The 21,150-nt window shown below is 45.0% G+C and overlaps 2 protein-coding genes across 3 annotated transcripts in view; one reads left to right on the top strand and one right to left on the bottom strand.

Annotated features, from left to right (window-relative positions):
• The window catches only part of C8B (complement C8 beta chain), a gene marked incomplete at both ends in the record, with an annotated part of 37,197 nt that extends 29,588 nt beyond the window's left edge, over positions 1-7,609 (top strand). For both annotated transcript variants that reach the window (XM_080920705.1, XM_080920706.1), the window contains 3 exons: positions 4,019-4,172; positions 5,029-5,097; positions 7,458-7,609. In XM_080920705.1, the coding sequence (XP_080776831.1) occupies positions 4,019-4,172; positions 5,029-5,097; positions 7,458-7,609 (375 nt within the window). The remainder of the gene's footprint in view (positions 1-4,018; positions 4,173-5,028; positions 5,098-7,457) is intronic.
• A 12,332-nt stretch (positions 7,610-19,941) lies between these two features.
• Positions 19,942-21,150, bottom strand: part of C8A (complement C8 alpha chain) — a gene marked incomplete at both ends in the record, with an annotated part of 53,552 nt that continues 52,343 nt past the window's right edge. The window contains one exon of the mRNA XM_080922137.1: positions 19,942-20,093. Within this exon, the coding sequence (XP_080778263.1) occupies positions 19,942-20,093 (152 nt within the window). The remainder of the gene's footprint in view (positions 20,094-21,150) is intronic.

Consider the following 21,150-nt stretch of genomic DNA (forward strand, 5'->3'; position numbering starts at 1 on the left):
TGGGTGCTAAACATCACCTAAGGTTGAGCACTGGCCTCCGTGTGCACCAACATGAACACACACACATACACCAGAAAAACAAATATTAGTCAGTAGGTAGATGTCAACATAGCAGAGAGACAGATAGTTCACTACTGATGATAATGATGATGATGATGATGATGATGATGATTTATCACAAATAAGCCCCTTATTGTGTGGGAATATGGCATAATTTAGAAGAAAGATACAATCTCTAAAGAAATGGACACCTGTCAGTTGACTAATAAATTTCCAAACTTTTAAACTCTTTACATACCAATAAAAATAATATCATAACAGTATTATTTTCACCAATGAAATTGACAGTGATTTAAAATCTGTAATGCCCAAAGCATTTTGAGTGCTGAGAGAGACCTTCTGTGAGGTAAGAAGGCTGTGTAGTCTAGGGAGACAGTTTAAATTCAGTATCCCCATACTGTTAAAACTGATAATACCTATTGATCTGGTTTTAATTTTTGTAAATAAATATGTATAGTGACCCATTGGATTGGATACTTGTAGTAGCAAAGGCTGGAAGGGCAGAGGTATCAATCAGAGACTAGACAGTGAACAGAAGCATGAATAAACCCGTCTCCTTGTATCTGAAGCTGCTGTAGTTGTTTTATTGCTGCGGGCTAAGCCACACAGGGAGAGCCTCACATCGTGAGAAGTAAAAGGAGAGATATAAAATTACATTTATAAGCCCACGCGGTATGATTATCCGACTATTCATAAGTCTAAAAATACATACAAATTAATGAACAAGAAAGCACAGTATTAACAATCAAAGCCCACCCTTGGTGGAGGTGAGACCGTCACTAGTTTACTTAACTTCTCTATGCCCCAGTCTTTTCAACTGTAGCAGGAGAAGATGGAGAACCCAGTTCTCAAACTGCTGCCAAGAGCTGGGGGCTGGGGGGCGGGGGGTGGATGTGCAGCACGTACTTTGTCTCCTTGTGGTGGCTAGCTCTCCTAACAATTGTTCGACACACTTAAGAACAACAGGGTGCACAGCAGAGATTTGCCTGCACGATAGATACTCTCCAGCATCCTCTCAAAAATGATGTGGTAAGAAAAAAATTTTCCCAAGGGCAAGTGTGTTAAAGAAGACCCAGTGACCGTTATATTCAAGACTGGGTATCTAAGAGAGAGGTGCAGAAGAGAGAGGTAGAAGAAATGAAGGGAAAGAAGAGGAAGGGGGAAGGAAAAGGGAGAGAGAAAAACAGAGCCATATTAGCATAAGCATATGGGGATGTCCTGAAGCCATGGGGTTTCTGCTTCGCCTAAGAAAGCCATCATCGCATGCAAACTCTGGAGAACATAGGGGTGAAGCTAGTGATGGGAACTCCTGAGACTCTGGTATCAGTAGCCATCCTAAACTAGGCTTTGGACTCCAAAACTGATAGTATCCAGATTTTCATCTTGGAGTTCTTGTTTGTTTGTGCTTTATGGAGTCATGTGACCACCTGGAGCTTTTTCTCACCTGACAGTTATACTAACCATCACCATGTTGTGAGAACAGGCAGAAGCTCCTCAGCTTCCGAGGTGTAGTGTATGTGGAAAGTTTATTCAGATTTGGCTGCCAGCTACCGCTATGTCTTGGTAGAAAACCACCAAGGTGATTAAAGGGGGTCTTTCAAGGAGCTGGGAGCAAAAGCCAAAAGCTGACTATTGAGAAATAGTAACCAAGTGGTGTAAACCAAGCTCCCCACCTCTTACCCTCCCCCATGTGGGACCAGCAGGCTGGTCTCTCTGAAAACAGCCTCTGGATCAATTTCATTGACCACAGACCGGTGAGACAATGGGACCTCCAAGGGGCCTTGCTTTGCCCACTGGAGCGAAGGTCAGCATCAGATGCATTAAGAAATGGAAGCAATTTTCTTCCCACTGGAGGCTTCTATTAGGCATGATTGCCTGCATTTAGACAGACCCTAAACTCTCCAGGGCTGAATTAGGACAGGATCACAAACAAAATCTGGAGAGGAACCAGGCCCTGGAGCTGCATCCCGAAGAGGAACAGAACACAGCAAAGCAGCAGGCGGGCCCTGGTTCTCCTCACTCACAGACCAGAGGGCATCACCACTGTTGCGCATGTGCAGAGTGACCAGCACCTGCAGTTTCCGCTTGTACTTTTCTTTCTTTTCTTTTCTTTCTTTCTTTGTTTGGGTGGGGGAGGTAATTAATTTTTTTCTTTTCATTTTTATTCGATATTCTCTGTATTTACATTTCAAATGTTATCCCCTTTCCCTCCACGCCTATCCCCTCCCCCTCCACTTGCTTCCATGAAGATGCTCCCTCTCTCAACCACCCTCTCCCCCCTCAGCCCCTTGGCATCCCCCTACACTGGGAAAACGAGCCTTCACTGGACCAAAGACCTTTCCTCCCATTGATGCCAGACAATGCTGTCCTCTGCAACATATGCAACTGGAGCCATGGGTCTCTCAATGCAAACTCATTGGTGGTATTTTAGTCCCTGGGAGTTCTGAAGGGTTTGGTTGGTTGATAATATTGTTTTTCCCATTGGGTTGCAAACCCTTTTAGCTCCTTCAGTCCTCTCTCTAGCTCCGTTATTGGGGTCCCCGTGTTTAGTCCGATGGTTAGCTGCAAGCATCCTCAACTGTATCAATATGCCTCTGCCAGAGCCTCTGAGGAGGCATCCATATCTGGCTCCTGCCAGTAAGAACTACTTGGCATCAGCAATAGTGACTGGGTTTAGTGGCTGCATATGGGGTGGATCCCCAGGTGAGGCAGTCTCTGAATGATCTTTTCTTCAATCCTTGCTCCCATATTTTTCCCTGTATTTCCTCCTGTGAGTGTTTTGTTCTCCCTTCTAAGAGGACTGAGGCATACACATTCTGGCCTTCCTTCTTTTGAGCTTTATATGGTCCACTTGTACTTTTCTAACCCCTGCCTGGTCTCCCATACCCACTGCCTCACTCCAACCCTCTTCAGCCAGACATTCTCTTTACCCTTAATGGGAGGCTGTGCCCAAGGCAGAGTGGTCAGATCCAAGCCTCTCTCCCTGCCAGCTTGCTATCAAATCAAAAAAGAAAATGGCAACTTTGTGTGGAAAAGTTTAAGGATTGTAAAGGGATACTTAGAAAGCAGAATATTTTTTAAATGAATAGTGCAGAGACCTCTGAAGGAAGGGACTGTGAGCCATAGGGTGAAACTTCCTGGAGTGAGCTTTTGGATAGATAACATGAGTAACTCCCATAAAACTGGAAGACGACGATTCAGGAACAACAGTCCTAAAATAAGCCAAAGAGCTGCCACAAGATCACCTTAAAGGCACATCAAGACAGATGAGCCCCTTCCTGCCCTGCTCCTCTCTGCTGGTTTGATTGTTACTCTGTGAAACCACACTCCTTGACGCACTGTGGGGCTGGGTCCAGATAAACCTATCATGAATTTAAAATATCAAGGCAGAAATGCATTGGACCCACCCGACCTGTGGAACACAACTTGGCAAAATTGTACAATGGGATTTTAAGCTTCTCATGACCCAGGAGCTGACTGGGCCAGATCCCCTGACACTGGCTGTAGTACAGTACTCTTGACAGAACTTATCACTAGCCTGGGGAGTTCACAATACACTTCAACTAAAAAGGGATCACTTTCTTGCCTTCCTAAGGTTGAGAGATCTCAAGTCTAACCTCAAGTCAGAGACTATCCATAAGCCACTAATTTACACTAGTGTCTGCCTCTGGCTTTGGAAGTCCCTAGGAATAGATTCTCACACCACAGTTATTTTACATTTATGTCTAGTGCTTAGTAGGTATTCCTCGTTAACTGATTTGAGCTTGAGCAGATTAACTTGTGTCATCCAGGTAGGGGAGGCAGAGGGGCGAGCATCTAGCTGCATATTGTATGTAGCATTTTCCCTGTGCTGGGGGTACCTTCCTGCATTCTCCATGCACTGTCCTCTCTGACTGTCCTTGCCCTGTAGCTTTGCTTTGGCCTCTAGGTGATGTGTGTTTTGTCTCCTCTGTCCCAGGCTGAGCCCCTGTATGAGCTTGTGACAGCCACAGACTTTGCATACTCCAGCACAGTGAAACAGAACATAAAGAAAGCACTAGAAGAATTCCAGATGGAAGTCAGCACCTGCCGCTGTGCTCCGTGCAGAGGCAATGGAGTCCCTGTCCTGAAAGGTACCACTTTTCAAAGCCTTGGGGTTCTTTGTGGAAGGCATCATCTGCAGGGATGCTGACTCTGGGGCAACCATTTGCCTACTTTTCCTTCCCAAGAAGTCAGAAAGCTGGCAACAAGGGGAATTCTGCTCTGGTTGTCAGGGTTCCTAGAGCCCAGCCTCAGAGGGCCTCTTGGGTTATAGTAACATTTAGCTGAAGCTTGGAGCTATGGCCATGACTGTCACAGGAAGTAGGGTAGCTCAGCAGCTCAGAGTTTGAGTCTAGGATTGTTGTAGTTTTTCTTGCTTTGCAAGAAATTTAGAGCTAGCAGCTAATGTCTACCAGCTTGTGGAATAGAGGCATGGATAATGTGGAGTCAGATGAGGACATTCTCAAAGTCTGCCCTGAGGAGATATTCTTCACAATAAGATGAGAGATACTCCAAGAGGGCAGATTCCTGACCAGTATAGAGAAGCACTTGCAAAAGTTCAGATCTTACCAAAGGTAGGTGGGGCATGATTCAAATAGTGTGGACCTCCCTAGAGGAACTGAAGCATAGACTAGACTATTACTCGTGACAAGAGATGACTGTCCTCAGGGACTGCTAATGCAGAATCTGATCCTGAACACATATAAGTGTGAGTCAAAGATCAACTGTGGAGCAGTGTTCTCAGTGCTACTATCTAATTCTTATGATGGCAATGAACACTCCTTCATGACGACCCTTCCAGCCCAGGAAAGAAGTAAATCTTGGCCCTGCACCTGCACATTATGTAATACCCACTCACTGTTTCGTTCCCATGTCTACTGATGGAAATTCGGGTGCTTGGGGTTGAGCTCTTGGGTCCTGGTTTCACTCTCTGTCTGTTTTCCTCAGGATCCCGCTGTGAGTGTATCTGCCCTGCTGGCTTCCAAGGTGTAGCCTGTGAGATCACCAATCGAAAAGGTAATGAGTCTTCCAGAGTTGGTTGGGTACATACACTCTGGAAAAATGTCTGAAAAGAACAAGAGCAAGGTAGGGCATGGACTAGGAGCTGTCATGGTGGTGCTCAGGATCTTGCCTGGCTTCTTATCATTTTTACCTTTGAGAATGCAGTATGGTATAGGACTGTTAAGGTGTGATATTCCCAAGCCCTTCCTACATTCTGGTGGAAAGCTTATGTCCTTTTTGTATTATCCAGTCAAAATTCAGAATGTGTATGTGTGTATTTGTGTGCATGCACGTTTGTGCGCATGTACATGCACGTGTGCCCTATGTAGAAATTCCCATAACAGTCACTATCCCCCAGTGGAATTAATCAGTTCCTGTTGAAGATGCTCATAAGATTTTGAAGATACATACACATAATGTTTTTCATGTTTTTTTTTTCTCTCCTCATTCTATAAGTAATGCCATATCCTATTGATTTTGGCACCTTCAGGTGTAGTTGTCTCTCAGTGATAGATAGATAGATAATAGATAGATGATAGATAGATAGATAGATAGATAGATGATAGGTAGATAGATAGATAGATAAGTAGATAGATAGATAGATGATAGACAGACAGTTAGGTAACAAATGAAAGACTAATAAAACTTTAATTCCCACTCTCAAATCCTTTGCCCACTTTGTCATCTAAGAATTGTCAAACTCACGTTTCTCTCTCATCTTTATTCCTTCCCATAACTTTTTTGTGACTTCCTTTAAAAGCAGACTTAACACATCTGATAAAGCCTTAGGCATTCTCTATGTACCTAGTGTACACTGGGCCACTTGGCTGGGTTCTTGAACTCAGCTTGAATTCAGATCTCATTACTGTCATTTAATAGCTCTGACTTGAACAAGACCCTTGACCTCTCTCGTATGTGGAATAGACATGATCCTGTTGACTACTGCACAAACCTGAGTTTATAATGAGGCATATAAATCATTTAAAATGATGGCTGATATACCGGGAAAGAAAAATAAGCACTAATTGTTTTGTTTTGGGTATATTACTAATATTTTATATGTAGAAAATAATTTATTCTTTACAACAATTCCATGAAGACAATACTAGTGATATCCTCACTAAATATAGATGAAGAAGCTGAAGATCAGCCGGTCACCATCGACAGTGAAAGCAGGAAGCCAGGTCCAGGTTAGCAGACATGGCTGACTGCATAGCCTTTAAGCATGCCCTTCTACATCATAGCTGGCTTTGTTATCTCCTCTTTCACCTCACCCAGATCTTGTAAAGTGGCCTCCTCAGAGTGTAGGATCACAAGACCACACTGTTTCCAGTATTTTTGTTTGGAGGAGACCTTAGAAACTGTCCACTTTAGCTATTTAATTGTGAACATATTTATCATGGGGAAACAAATGGTTATTCAGCAGCCTCATCTATGACCAAAGCCAATCCTCAGTAGATAACAAGCATCAAGGAGCAGAGAAGCAATGACAGCCACCTCATTTAAAATACACCACTCTCACAGTAGATAACATAGCTCTCAGGCATGAGAGCCTCTTCAGTATCTTAATGTGTCTAATCGGTAAACCATCCATTCCCCTCCTACACACTCATCATTCTTCCATCCATCTGTCCATGCCTCTGTCCACCCACATACCAATTCACCATCTACCAACCCATCTATCCACCAACATGTTTACCCATCCATCCATCTATACACCTACCCACTCACCCATCTAGTCACATTCATTTATTCATCTAACCACCCTCCCACACACTCTCTTACCACTCATACATGCATCTCTGTGCCCACTCACCTACCCATCTACCCACCCACCCATTCATCCTTCTGCCAGCTGTTGCTTATTTGCAGGAGGCCTTCTGTATTCCAGCCTAGGTGTTGCCATTCAGTGTGGGCAAATCAGATGTAGTTCATGTCATTACAAAGATTGCAATGTAAGAAGAAAGACTGATGCAATGTGAATTACTCCATAAACACATTTAACATTTCTATGCAACAATTGCTGTAAATGCTCTGAGAGCTTAAAATACAGGAAACTGATGAAGAGGTAAGAATCCCAGGCTTCTGTGAAGAAATACAAGTTTACTAAGGTCTGAAGGGCTAGTAGGATTGATGTTACCAATAGAAAGGAAGAAGCACCCTGGGCAAAGTAATTGTAGCATATGAAGATATTCTGTGGTAGGGGAGAATGGAGGAAACACTGACCAGAGGAAAAAACCCTTCTTTAAAAGTGAGACATCAGAGACTCAGATTCCAAAAGCCTGTTGGCTTATTCACCCAATCCTACTCCACCTCCTAGCACAAGAGAGTATAACAAGAACCAATTCACACGCCACTATCCTTCTTTCTTACAGACATCCCCACAGATGGGAAATGGAGTTGCTGGTCTGACTGGTCTCCGTGCTCTGGAGGACACAAAACAAGACAAAGGCAGTGCAACAATCCAGCCCCTCAGAGAGGAGGCAACCCCTGTTCCGGTCCTGCTTCAGAAACACTGAACTGCTGAAGGAGGGAACACACCCAGCAGGTGACCCAGCATGAGCTCTCACACTCAGACTTAGCCAGCTCCCATCCAGGGCCACCACAAAAAGCAATGCCACTCTGCATTAAAGACTTTAATTTGTTCAGTGCATGTTAATTCCAATAAACAGTGTGTTGAGCAAAACCCTAAGTCCTTGCATGGAGAACCTCTCTTTGGCCACGGTGCACTTTTGTTACCCTCACATGGTCCGGGAGCCAAAAACTTTCTTGGTCACCACGTAGTGACAAAGGTACATAATAGGTATTGAATAATGAAGAAGCAAACTGATAAGAAGTTGTTCATCCCTTGGTAAGAACAAAGTCTTCTTCAGTAATAAAGACAGCCAACCTCTGTGCAATGATCTTTATGTGCCACCAAGATATCCCCATGACAACCTTGCAAGACAAATATCTTGAAAACAGGCTGGCAGGGGAGATATTATGACTTGTTCCTGGCCATACAATTAGGAAAGGCCAGAACTTCACTGCAAACAAGGCACTGGAATCTAGGAGGCTCATCTCCTTTTCTGAATGAGCATGTGGTTGGCAAAAACTGTTCATGAAATAAAATGCAGCAAAAGGTTTCATGCATTTGTGTGAGGGTGTGGGAGTGCAGATACGTGTGCATTTGTACATATGTATGTGTTCTTGTACTTTTCATGTTACTGTTCAGCCTCTTCCAGCTGCCTAGTCAGGAGGGTGGCTTTGGGTCCCTTAGCTTCTTTGATGCTGAGTAGAGGAAGCAATGCCTATGGGAAGAGAAATCAAGGAACCAACCTGGACGGTGATCAATAACAGAACATGACTGGGAGCCAAGGAAAAGTAATCAGTCCAGGAGAAAAGATTTACAATGGAAAGAGAAGGCCATAGTGGCTGGAAAACAGGAAGGGGCTCTTGGCTGTGTGGTAGTGTGCACTGCCGTCCCACGTTCCCTCCTCTGAGAGATTGCCTCATTCCACTCAGCTCACTGGGCTTTTGTGTAAATGCTATTTTCGGGGATGAGAACTTGAAGAGGTCAACTGGATGGCTACTGATGTCCAGGCTATCAATATCTCTTATTATTACTTTTTCAAATACTAAGTGGTCAAGCTCCACATTTCCTTATACATTCCTTCTTCGCATTGTTCTGTTTGCCCATGGGCACATCTCCCTGATGGAGGAACTTCCGGTGAGTTTATTCTTGGAATAAATCAAATGTGGAAAAGTAGTTTGCTATGGGTAATTTCGGGGTTATCAGATGTATTTGCATGTTTTTTTTTCAGCCAAGACATCTGCTTTGCATCTGTAGCAACTGGATTTGGTACTGGGTGGGCCCTGAGAGCTGAACACATCCATGGTATTGAAGATTTGCTCTAGCCTGGCCTGGCCAGCTCTCTCCAGCAGAGTCAATGAGAAACTGGGAAGTAGCCGAGGATTCACTGCCGGGGGCAGTGGAAGACAGCAGCACAGCAGCTCTGCCTCTCTGCCTCCCCTGTCCCCTGCAATCCAACTGACGGGTCTGGACCCTTGTTTAGCTTAATATTATTGCTTTGCTGTCTGCTGTTATTTCAACAGGATAATGCAATAATGTTTTATCTCTTTCATTATACGGAGGCAGTATAATTTTCTTGAGTTATAATCTATCTTCTTTTAAGATTCCCCGGAGACAAGGAAGAGCCACTCTGTCTTTGGTTGACGGGAGAGGCTCCCAGGAAGCTGATAGGAACACACTGAAGCGAGCGCCCGCCAAATTAAATTCTGAATCTCAATCACAGCCACCACTTCTAATGGGAAATTTGAGTTGATTGTGGAGATGACAGCCCAGGTTCACATTTATTGCGTTTAGCAGAAATTGTTTATCCTATTAAATGTGGTCTTGAAGGAGAGACAATTGAATTGTGAAGCACCACCGAGTACCCGGGTGCCGCCCAGGCACTGCTAAACTGTGTAATAATTATATTCTTATTTGTGGGCTGAACTTCCCCACGTGGCTCTTTCTGCAAACAAATGCACTTAGGAGGAGGTGAAAACACAGTGTAAGAATTAAACAAAACAAATGCAAACTGTGCTCTTGAAGTCTTGGCAAATGTGGCTCACCCCGGTGTACCTCTGCTGAGCTGGAGTATTTATTCTGCATGCAGAGTTCAAGCAATGTGGTTTAGCAGTGGCCCTGAATTGTGAGTACACGTTCAGCCCAAGGTACTTGTGTGGGAGGGATGTTCACATCCAAGAGGAGGATCTTTAAAATGTCATGAGCGCCTCTTTATGGATAGGAAGCTTTTCAGAGTGACCTTGGGCTAACAGTATCACTTCTGTGGGGATGAAAACTGTTATAATTACATTAACAATAGTAATAATAATAATAGCTGCCAATTAGAGTGTTTGTTTGTGTAGTCTTTGACATGAATTATCCCGTTTAGTTTTTGTATGAGTTTGATGGGGTAGAATTTATGCAAGCAGTAGGTGACAGAGGACGTTTCGGGTGGAAGCCAGATTTCTCACCAAGAGCTGGTGAACTGCAGCAAGAAAGAGGGGATGCAGGCCCAGGACAGAGCTGCTGCTGTCCAGACTACAGAATGCTGGGTGCTGACGGTGCGCACCTTTAATTCCAGCACTCAGGAGGCAGAGGCAGGCAGATCTCTGAGTTCCAGGACATCCGGGGTTACACAGAGAAGTGATATTGTCACTCTCAAGCATTTATAGAGAATCTTTGGGAGAGACTGTGCCTGGTGCAGAAAGCAGCACCCTAGGGGACCTAAGTGCTTTCATGAACTTCTCCCACTTGTCTCACCCTCCACGTGTCAACTGTCTCTCCCTTCAGGCAGTTGTTCCTGTGAGGTACACTACAGTGTCTGTGTAGAATGATTCCAAAGACCTGGAATAAAGCTACAGTCCTCCTCGAAATATTGGAAGGTATCAGAAAGCTTCATGTGGTAGAACATGATGGGAATTTGTAGGTCACTGGGGCCCTCAAAGCACCACCAATCATGACTGGGAACCAAGACAATCCTCTTCTTTAACTTTACAATCTCAGCTGTTTTGGTTACAGTAACAGAAAGCTGGCCCATGAAGAATAGGTGTTTTTCTTTATTGCTGCATCAGCCTATACTTTGCTCACAGTAGCATTCAGCATAGTACTCTTCTATAGACTAAAGACAGTGTCTGGCACTAGGGGGTTGTCAATAAATATCACATATAGTAATGGACTAGTGAAAAGGAATGAGTTGAACCAAGGGAAGGACTGCCCTGTGCTGGTGACTAACTTTCTAGCCTTAGTGACCTGGTGCTAGACAAGACTTCAGGCCCGGAAACCCCAAAGTCAGACAGTTAAGCATAAGTGAAAAGGTCCCTCTCCCTCTCCCCCTCTTCCTCTTCCTCTCCCCCCTCCCCCTCATCCTCTTCCTCCCCACCCCCAGACAGACAGGGTAGCTCAGCTACCTTTAAACTTACTGTGCAGACAAAGATGACCTTGAGTTCTTCCTTGTACCCCCACCTGGAATTACATGTGTGCTCTATCAGACTCCACTCTAGACGAATCTTTTTTAATCTGTGCTGCTGGTGGTGGTGTTCACGTGTTTGTCAGTTTTCGAATCTCTATCGCTCTATTTTTTTTTAATTTTGATAAACTCTGTCATTTTTATCTAGAGCTCCAGTTTTGGCTACACTGGCTGATCATCAAGTCTCTAGAATCCTCCTGTCTCTGTCTCCTTCTGACCAGTGCCAGTGGGTACAGCTGTGTACTGCCATACCCAGCTTTTCTGTGGGTGCTTGTAGTTCAAGTTCACAGTATCTACTAAGCCATCTCTATTTTTCATAGCTGAACTGCCCACATACGACATAACAGCAGCATGTCGGTCTTTAAGGCACCCTGCTCAGTGTTTCCTTTTTGAATAACCTGTCTTCAGTGTTGGCTGGATTCTTACCCTGAGGCTTTCAAATGCTTAGGTGTATGTTCATAGAGACAGAGGCATCATACCTCTTAGGTAAAGACAGAGACATCGAGGAGAGGCTGCATAGTAGAATACTTCTCCGACATGCTCTGAAGGCAGTGCTGATATCTGAGGCTGGTTCCATGGCTGACTGCTCTCTGGTCCTGAGCAAGCTTTGGACAGTAAGAGCCTCTGTCTCCTCACTTGTAAGAAGGGCCTGATTCATTCTCCTTTGGGGCAATGTAGACATCATGTGGAGCTCTAGACCTAGAAGAAACCCTGGGCCCAGTAGGCCCTCTTTACTTAGATAAATCGCTGCCAGGATCATTTTCAAGGATTCTCCAAACACCACAGAGAAACCCATGTTGCTGGTTCTCATTTAAAACTACCTTAAAAACATCTCAGTGTAAAGCCCACTACAACATATGAGAATAAAAGGATATGAAATTGCTTAGCTCTTAGGGAGACCTTAATAAAGGACAAGGAAGGCTTTTCTCTCTCAAGCTCTGCATTATTAAGGGAAATGTAACACCATAATAGCTAATATTTGCAGAGACCATTACCAGTGACAAAGACCTACACATACCTAATCCAGGCCTAATCCTCTCAGTGCCTGCAAGAGACAGATTCATCGTCTGCGTGTGACAGGTGAGAGAACAGCCTCAGAGAGACCGAGTGACTTCCCTGAGACCACAGTGAAGTGGAAACTTAGGGGTTCTTTGGAAGTCGATTGGATGGTGTTTGGCTGGGGCAAACTCATGAAGGAATGTTACTTTAAAGTGGACACAGTGAAAGTCTAAGGCAGACTTATGAAGGGACATTTTGCTGAAGCAGACACAGGAGAGAGGAGAGTCTGCTAAACCAAGAACATGAAAGGACACATGACGAAAGATTCTTTGCTAATGACACACACATACTGGTCTGTCTTACATTGTACAGTTGAGCTGCATTTGTTGGGATACCATACAGAGAACAGAAACAAAACAAAGCAACAACAACAACAACAAAAAAAAAAAACTTCTGGTGGTGTGCTGTAGTTTCTTGCCATTTTCTTGTGCTGAGGTAAGACAGGTATAAATAGGTCTCCACCAAGTGAGGGAGACAGAGCTTGGCTTGCTGGCACAGCTAGCTGTGTAACGCTTGTGGGTTTCTCATCTTTGCTTATCTTTGTTCCCTGAAAGAAGCACAGCCAAGAAGTTCTCCTAGTCTCTCTTGCTGACTCCTGCTGAGGCCGAGGCCTGGCTGTTTCTGCTAGGTCATGTCACCGCTGCTGCTAATCCAACTCTACCAAATTGGACTACTGGTATGTTGGTGAGGCATTTGCGAATGGATTGAGCTGCTGCTTGCTAACCTATGAACTGACCTGACGATCCAGGAAGCACATACAGGAGTTGCTCCAAAGAACCTTACTAATTAGGTTCATATCCTTTCTTCCACTACCTCTGGTGGGTGGTGGGCTCCAAAGCAGCCCGTGCAGTCCAAGTCTGCTGTGGCTGTCCTTCCAGTACATGCGAAGCAGACCCAGATTAGTCTCAGGGAGGTTGCTGATACCCACAGAACAAGGGTGCTTGCTGGCCTGCCATCCCTGCAGCACGGAGATCAAATGGGGGTCTTTGTAATGATCAGAGCATGGAGACTGAAGACCCAAGTTACGTACCTTCTCCTCCCCAGAGTCCCCCATGCATGTGACACAGATGTGACAATTTTATGAGATGGCACATAGAAAGGGAAGGCATCACCCATGAATGCTTGGCATGAGGCAGATACTAAATTGACATCCTATGCTTGGGTGCTATACAAAAAGCACCCTGTCCATTTCCTGCCTCACTTTCCTGCCAACTGCTTTCTTGAGCATGCGTTCCATATCGAGGAAAGAGAGAGGGAAACAGGGTCATGTGTGCAGAGTGGAATTCTTGGAGGATTTTCAGCAGAAGTCAAGTGTCTGGCCTGACACTGAACTGGAAGCAGGAGTAGGCACGGAGCCCGGGCACTCCCATTATCACCCCAGCAGTGGCTACCAGTTATCTGCAGTCCACACCTTGCAGCCCCAGGTGCCCCTCCATCCATCACTGGCCATTGTCTGAGAGCCACTCAGCTTCCCGCAGCGCCTCCTGCCCAGTGACTCCTTGTTAATAATCCGGTTGTTCACATCCTGAAAACGATCTGATTCCAGGCCCCTTTTCATCCCAAACACCACCCATCCATCAACTGCTGGTTGCACATGCCTGGTTAGGAAAATGAGAGTGGGGGAGGGGGGCCAAAGAACAGATAAAACTTCTCAGTGTTATCGCTGAAGAAATAGAATGGATAAATAGATCTGTCAGCCATGTATCATGCCACCTGACAGCCAAGTCTATTTGTTAAAAACAGGTTAGGATGGGAGGATTTATCTCACGCTTTAAGCTGTTAGTACAGGAAGGAGACATATTTTTCTTTATCTCTTCAGGGGAAGGGGGAAATCCCGAGGCCTTGAAAAAGGGAGTTTTCATTTGATTTGATGGACTTTCTTGTACTAAGGTGGAAAAGGGTGAGCGTGCTCTTCAATTTGTGCCTCTGGGATGCTATGGGCTTGGTTGTCCTCTAATGCTTCGTGAAGGTCATGGGAGCCAGGAATCCTGCTCAGTGTCTTACTTTGAAGCTCTTTGTTACAAGTTGTGACAGCCAAACATGAAGGTCATGTTGGTATTGGTCTTTGGTACCATCGAACAAGAGAAAAATGAAGAGGTGCATCTTAGCTGTTGGGGTTCTAAAAAGCAAGAGGACATAAAAGTCCCCATCTTCCATGGCAGTCAATAGATGGGACAGACAGTCAGGTTATAGTGACAGGACTTGGAGCATGTAGAAAGACAGCCACTCCGGGTCATCCTGGAGTCATAGGACTAGCTGGACTGGCTTTCTGGAAAAGGAACCTAAGCCATGCCCAAAGAATGACAGGAGGAGAGGGGATGAGAGGGGACCAGAAGGGAGCTAGAGTCAGAGAAGGACTTGGGAACTAGCCACAGAAGGTTTTGTTCGTTATGTTGAGGAAAGTAGTAGGCTTTGGAAACAATGATTTTAATGGTATCTGAGTACAATGAAGGCACGGGGTGGATGTGGGGGTTATAGGCCTTGGATTAGAGAGCATGATAAGGATGCGGCCATTACAGAGCACAGAAACCCCAGAAAGGCAGCCTGCAAAAGCTATGAGATGCTGTACCCACAACTACCAGAAAGGACCACGACCACACCGAGGCTCACACTCACTCTCACCCGCTTGAGAAGAACACACACCAGCCCAGAGTTAATAGAACACCCGTGAGTGCTAGTTCTGTGGCTTCTAGGTCATTGTGCCTCTGCCGTCCCCCTCCTGTGATAATGTTGCTTTTCTGACTTTCACTGTTTCCCCAGGGCTCAGCTGTCTGTCCAGCTTCCAGCCATCTCCCCTGATTCTTGACTAGACTTTCATAATGCCCCTCTGGGCTTCTTCCCAGTTAGGGACCCACTGCAATGGGTCTCCTCTCTCAGACCCCAAGGCCTTGTACTGATGGGCCTGTGGCTCAGACCCCCAGCATCCAGCAGTGTCCTGTATGCCAGGGATCACTGGAAGTTAGCCTGACATTGGTTTTTCTTTTTTTCTATTTCTCTTTTCTATTAAATTTTCTTTTTATTACCATTTTTTGTTATCATTGGTGTTGTTGTTGCTATTGTTAGACTTGCTGGGGGAAAGGACCACTAGCCAAGGAATTCGGTCATCTCCAATAGCTGGAGGACGCTCTAAACAGATTGCTCTCTGAGTCTTATAGGAGAAATGTAGCCTTGGTGGTTTTATCTATATGTTTAGGTATGAATGTATTGATTACCTTTTTTTTCTTAAAATATTTGATGTGGGTGGTACTGTATTATAAACCATTTTCATATATGCATAGTATATTAAGCATACTCTGACATACCCTCTGCCCTTTCTTACCCTCCCCTGTTTCCTTGGTCCTCATTGTCTCCTAGACAATTTTACTTCTCCACTTACAAAAATTATTGTTTTAATTTGCGTGTATGACCAGCACATGCATGCGGTGTTCACAGAAGTCAGAAGAGAGCCTTAGATCCCTGTGGTGGAGTTAACTCTCTGTAGGTAGATGCTGGGACCCAAACCCCAGTCCTCTGGAAGAGCAGTAAGTACTCCTAACCACTCCAGGCCCTCACGTCTACATTTCTGTCATATATACAAACATGATTTTATGTATCTACGTAAAATCCAGTAACTATCAGTGAGAGGAAAGAACTTGAGACAGACTGAATTTACTTAATATGATTATCTGCTGCCCCATCCACCTTCCCCCCTCCCCCACCAAACCACATAATTTTGTTCTTTAGGGCTCGAAAGTTATTTTCTTCATGTATCCTGCGTTTAGAAACCTAGGTGTGTTCTACAACCCAGCCATTGTAATAACAGCTATAATAACCAATTAGCTTTATTTATATCAAGGAGACCTCTTTCAAGCTTTAGGTCCTTGCAGTATTAAGACAATAAATTTGTATTACTATAAAAAATAAATTTTCTTTGAGGTGATAATAGCTTCTAGTCTAGGCTGGTCTTGAACTTACTATATAGTTGAGCTTTTGTTTCTCCTGCCCCTACCTACCTCCTTATGAGCATTCATGCTCAGTTTATATTATAGTGTAGTGGTATGAGTAAGAGTGGTCGTAATAGCTCCAATATTTGAATGTTTTGGGAGTGGTACTATTTGAAAGGACCAGGAGGTGTGTCCTTGTTAGAGTGGGTGTGGCCTTCTTGGGGTAGGTGTGTCCTTGTTGGAGGCAGTGTATCACTGTGAGTGGGCTTCGGGGTTTCAAAAGCCCTAGCCAAGGCCAGTGACTCTTACTTCCTGTTCCCTGTGGATCCAGATATAGAACTCTCAGCTACCATGCTACCATGCTTCCAGGCTTCCCACCATGGCAATAATGAACTAAACCCTTGAAACTGTAAACAAGCCTCTTTTTTTTTTTTTTTTTTTTTTTTTTTTTGAGTTGCCATGGTCATAGTGCCTCTTCACAGCAATAGAAAACTGACTAAGACATGTAGTATTAAAGATTGAATTTATTACTCCATATGTGCTAGCTTAGCATTCTATTAACTGAGCCCCATTCGCAGCCTAGCCTGCTTGTTTCTGAAGTGATGGGTGGCAGCAGAGCTTGCCTTCCTGGCAGTGAAATGCTGGTTGGTTACTCCAGCATCATCTTCCCATCCCTGTAAGGCACAGAGGCTTTGCTGAGGCATCCCTCACTTCAGCAGTGTGGCTTTTGAAGCCTGCCCTTTCTCCTCGTCTATTTTCTCCCCCTAAAGGTCTGCCGCTCAGGCGAGATCCACTGAATGCGGGATTCTTTAGATCTTCCTTGCAGAGAAGGAAAAGAAGAAAGCCTCTCTCCTTACTGCCTTTCTCTCTGTTGTTAATTTATTTTTCAAAAGACACATCGTCAAGCTAAAGAGTATAACTTTAAGCCATGTGTTTACACCCCACTCCCTATAAAGCCAGAGATTATAGATCTTCTTAACAGACCTAGGGTAACTGTACTGGGGGGGGGGAGATGTTTTGTGTGGGTGAACCACTGCTGATGAAGAAGTAGTAAAAGGTTGCCACAGCTGCTTTAATAGCTAATGCTGCTGGGAAAAGAGTTTTGTGTTTTGCTGGTGGTCTGGACTCACGTGTGACCCTTTAGTGGTTCTCAACCTTTCTCAGGCTCTGACTTTTAACACAATCCCTCCCATTATGGTGACCCCCAACCATATGAATCATAATGTAAATATAATATGCTGGATGATCTGTTATACAATCCCCTAAAGGGGTTGCAGCCCACTGGTTGAGAATTGCTGCTTTAGCCTCTTCCTCCAAACTTCCCATCTTGTTCCCTGCTTTCCAGACCCCTGACAAGGATCCTATGTCATCACATCCTCCCTGCCCTGAGCACCACACACTACCATGTAGAACCCTGCAGTGACAGACAGAATAGAGCGGGGTGGGCTGGGGTGTGGGTTTAGGAGTGGTGAGCAAGAGCTTGAAGTGGTGCATGGAATATCTGGTCCACAACTCTGACCCATGAGACTTGTTTTGCTTAACGGTGGAGTAAACCTCACAAGACAAATCTTTAGAGGTCCTCAGTAAGCCTACATGAAATAGCAAAGATCAAGCTTTCTGCCCCTGGCCCTCAGCGTGCTATACAGCCTTGTGAGCATACAACTCTTTCACTCTGGTGATGTGCAACCTTGCCTGTGCTTGGAATTGCCAAGGGAGTGGTAAGAACTGCTGACGGCTGACTCCAGCCCCTAGTGACTCAGATTTAATTGGTCTGGGATGCAGCTCCTGGACAGGAGGTCTGTGAGATTCCCCGGGTTACTCTCATGTGCAGCCAAGGTTGGGAGCTGTAGAACTTCTCTTTAGAGCAAGAGAGAAAGTCCTTGCTGATTGCCTGCTTACCCTCCCCCACCCAGCCTCCAGTCACATGCTAGCAAGTCGCTGTTAATAATTACCAGCTCATGAATGTAAGCAAAGTATTAACGTAAACAAATTTTAAAGGGGAAAAAGGTATATTCACAAGATAGAAGGCAAAAATGAAGTCTATTCATTCTTTCAGACAGAAGAGCCAAGTTTATTTAGACAAACCTCTGAGCCCCCTTTTAACAATGGAAATAACAATGATGATGATGATAATAATTTGCCATATGAGAGGTACAGGGATGGGTCTCATCAACCCGACTGACATTCTTTGCTTTGTTGCTATTTGGGTTGTTTGTTTGTTTGTTTGTTTGTTTGCTGTTTTTCTCAGTCCCATGCAAGCTCCCCTTTCCCGATGTTCTTTCTCACCATTAAGCTTTGTATCACTCTGAATTTCTTTCTCAAAAGTCTCCTCCGTGTTGATCTGTTAAAAAATCCCTCCAGGTCCAGATAGACGCCGTGCGTGCTGCCCCGATAAATATATAATGTGCGGAGACTGCACTCTCTGACTTGTTCTCCCTCATCAGCATTTGTTGACATTAATAATTTATTCCCAGTGACCCAAGAGCCTCCTCTTTTTCATGTACACAGTTGGCTGTTTCAGCCTTGGTAAATCTGAAGCCAGGGGTAAATCTGGGTTGTTGATTTAGCTTAGTTGTATTAGGTCAACTTGACACATTTTAAAGAGAGAACTTAAAAAAAAAAAAAAAAAAAAACACTAGACTGGCCTCAGAACAAGTCTACAATGTGTGTTTTTTTTTTTAAATTAGTGATTGATGTGGGAGGGCTCAGGTCACTCTGGGTGTTGCCATCCCTGGACAGGTGGTACTGGGTGATACAAGAGAGCAGACTGAGAAAATCATGAGGAGAAAGTCAGTAGGCAGCACCCCTCCATGATCTCTGCTTCAATTCCTGCCTGTAGGTTCCTGCCTTGACTTCCTGCACTGACTTCCCATCATCATAGACTGTGAGAGGGGGCATGCAAGCTGAAATTATCCCCTTTCTCTCCAGTTGCTCTTACTTGTGACGTTTTCTCATATCAATAGAAACCCTGCTTAAGTCACCTGGCAACTGTACCGAACAGGCACATGGTTTAGAGTATGTGGGAACACTAGGCTGGCTCTTCTCAGGAAAGTTAGGGAATGAAGATTGATCTTTACTGATTGACCCTTCCAAGTCCGTCCACAGCTCTGTGAGGCTCACCAGTACAGACCTCACTTATAAACTGGCTCTTGGCCTGTCTGTTTGTCCAGCAACCATTGCTGATGATTCCCTCCAGCAATGCACAGCCTTGGCATCTGAAGATACTGTGCCGAATAAAACCAGCCCAGTTTCTGCTATCAGATATGATTGCTTACCAGGAGAGAGTCATAGGAGATGTTCTGGGGTCTGAATGTTGGGGTCTCTCTAAGTTCTCCACATGGAAGTCCTCACCCAGTGTGGAAAGAGAAAGCTGGATTTTGAGAGATGACAAAGTCATAACGGCAAAGTTCTTGTGAGTAGGACTAGTGTCCTTACTGAAGATGCCCTAGAGACTGCCCCTCTGCCATGTGATAACACAACCAAAGGACACATATAAAATGGAACACAGCCTTTCCAGACCCTAGACATGCTGGAACCTTCATCTTGCAGTTTATGCCTCCAGAATTGTGAGGACCACAGCCAGTTTATTGTTAAGCATCACGAATGGAACATGATAGAAAGGTGGTGCTGAGAGGTAAAGGGTTAAAAACCCTGCCAAGGAGGCAGCTTTGGAGCCAGGCTATTGGTAGAGGCTAAGAATTATGAGGTCAGTCTTAGGAAAAAAAAAAAAAACTATGAGTGTGTGAAGAGAATAATAGCCTTTGTGGGTTTGCATTTACTCTGAGCAGCAATCAGTCCTAATGAGCGCAGGACAGGTAGCAGCATCTACAGATCCTTTCCCAGGCTGCATCCAGAGCTACTTAGCAGACGCGGGTCTGCAGGCTCTTCCCTAGGCACGGGGCACCTCCATTCTGGGGAGCTGGGTTGTTGCACTGTCTCCTCCTCTCCTGGGTACCTCCTCTACACTCTGACCAGGAACTCCAGCAGCTCCAGCGGCCATCAGCTTTGGCTCCTGCAGGAAAACATGCCAGGGGAGGAGGTTAGTGTAAGAGATGGAGATGCAGGGCCAGAGGCCACCTTGTTGCTCCAGAATGATCTACAGTCTTTTCTTGGGGAAATGTCCTGGGAAGCAAACCAAGACCTCTGTGCTTGCAGCCTCATGATGAATTTGAAACTCTGGACAGAGTGAAAATAAGTCACTTGGGAGAGTTCATCTCATGAAATTGGAATCCATGGTTGCATGGAAGATGGACGGCAGAGCAAGGCAAGACGCATACGCTTCTGGGAGAACAATCCCAAGTCATTGGAGGCTGTAAGGAACAGAACCATGGCCATCCTGCATATCTGAGGCTGTAAGGAACAGAACCATGGCCATCCTGCATATCTGAGGCTGTAAGGAACAGGACCATGGCCATCCTGCATATCTGAGGCTGTAAGGAACAGGACCATGGCCATCCTGCATATCTGAGGCTGTAAGGAACAGAACCATGGCCATCCTGCATATCTGAGGCTGTAAGGAACAGAACCATGGCCATCCTGCATATCTGAGGCTGTAAGGAACAGAACTATGGCCATCCTGCATATCTGAGGCTGTAAGGAACAGAACTATAACCATCCTGCATATCTGAGGCTGTAAGGAACAGAGCCATGGCCATCCTGCATATCTGAGGCAGAGGTCTAGTTAGAGATCTCTGTAGCAGATTTCAGAGGTTCTGCTTGTAAGTTTCTAATCCAAACTCTTCAGAGCCTGACAGATTGTCTGTATAGAACTTCCAAATGCTTGCACTGAGTGTGGAGTCTAGACACCAAGTACACAGAACCCCACCCAAGGGCTGCTGGCTCACTTCCCTAGCTGTGCCTCTCCAAGTCCCTCTTACCCCAGGAAAGTTAAGGTTTGGCTGTATGAGAAGCATGAGCTAGTCCAATGGGGACTGTTCATCACTTCCTATCACCATTTCCTTGTCCTAATTAAATCCTCCATGAACTCCACATCTAATTCAGATGAAAGCGGAGCAATTCCATTGAAGCTAGGGTGACTACTGAGCTCACCCTCCTCCCCTGGGGGCGAG

The sequence above is a fragment of the Micromys minutus genome, assembly GCF_963924665.1.
Source record: "Micromys minutus genome assembly, chromosome: 9".
NCBI lineage: Eukaryota > Metazoa > Chordata > Mammalia > Rodentia > Muridae > Micromys > Micromys minutus.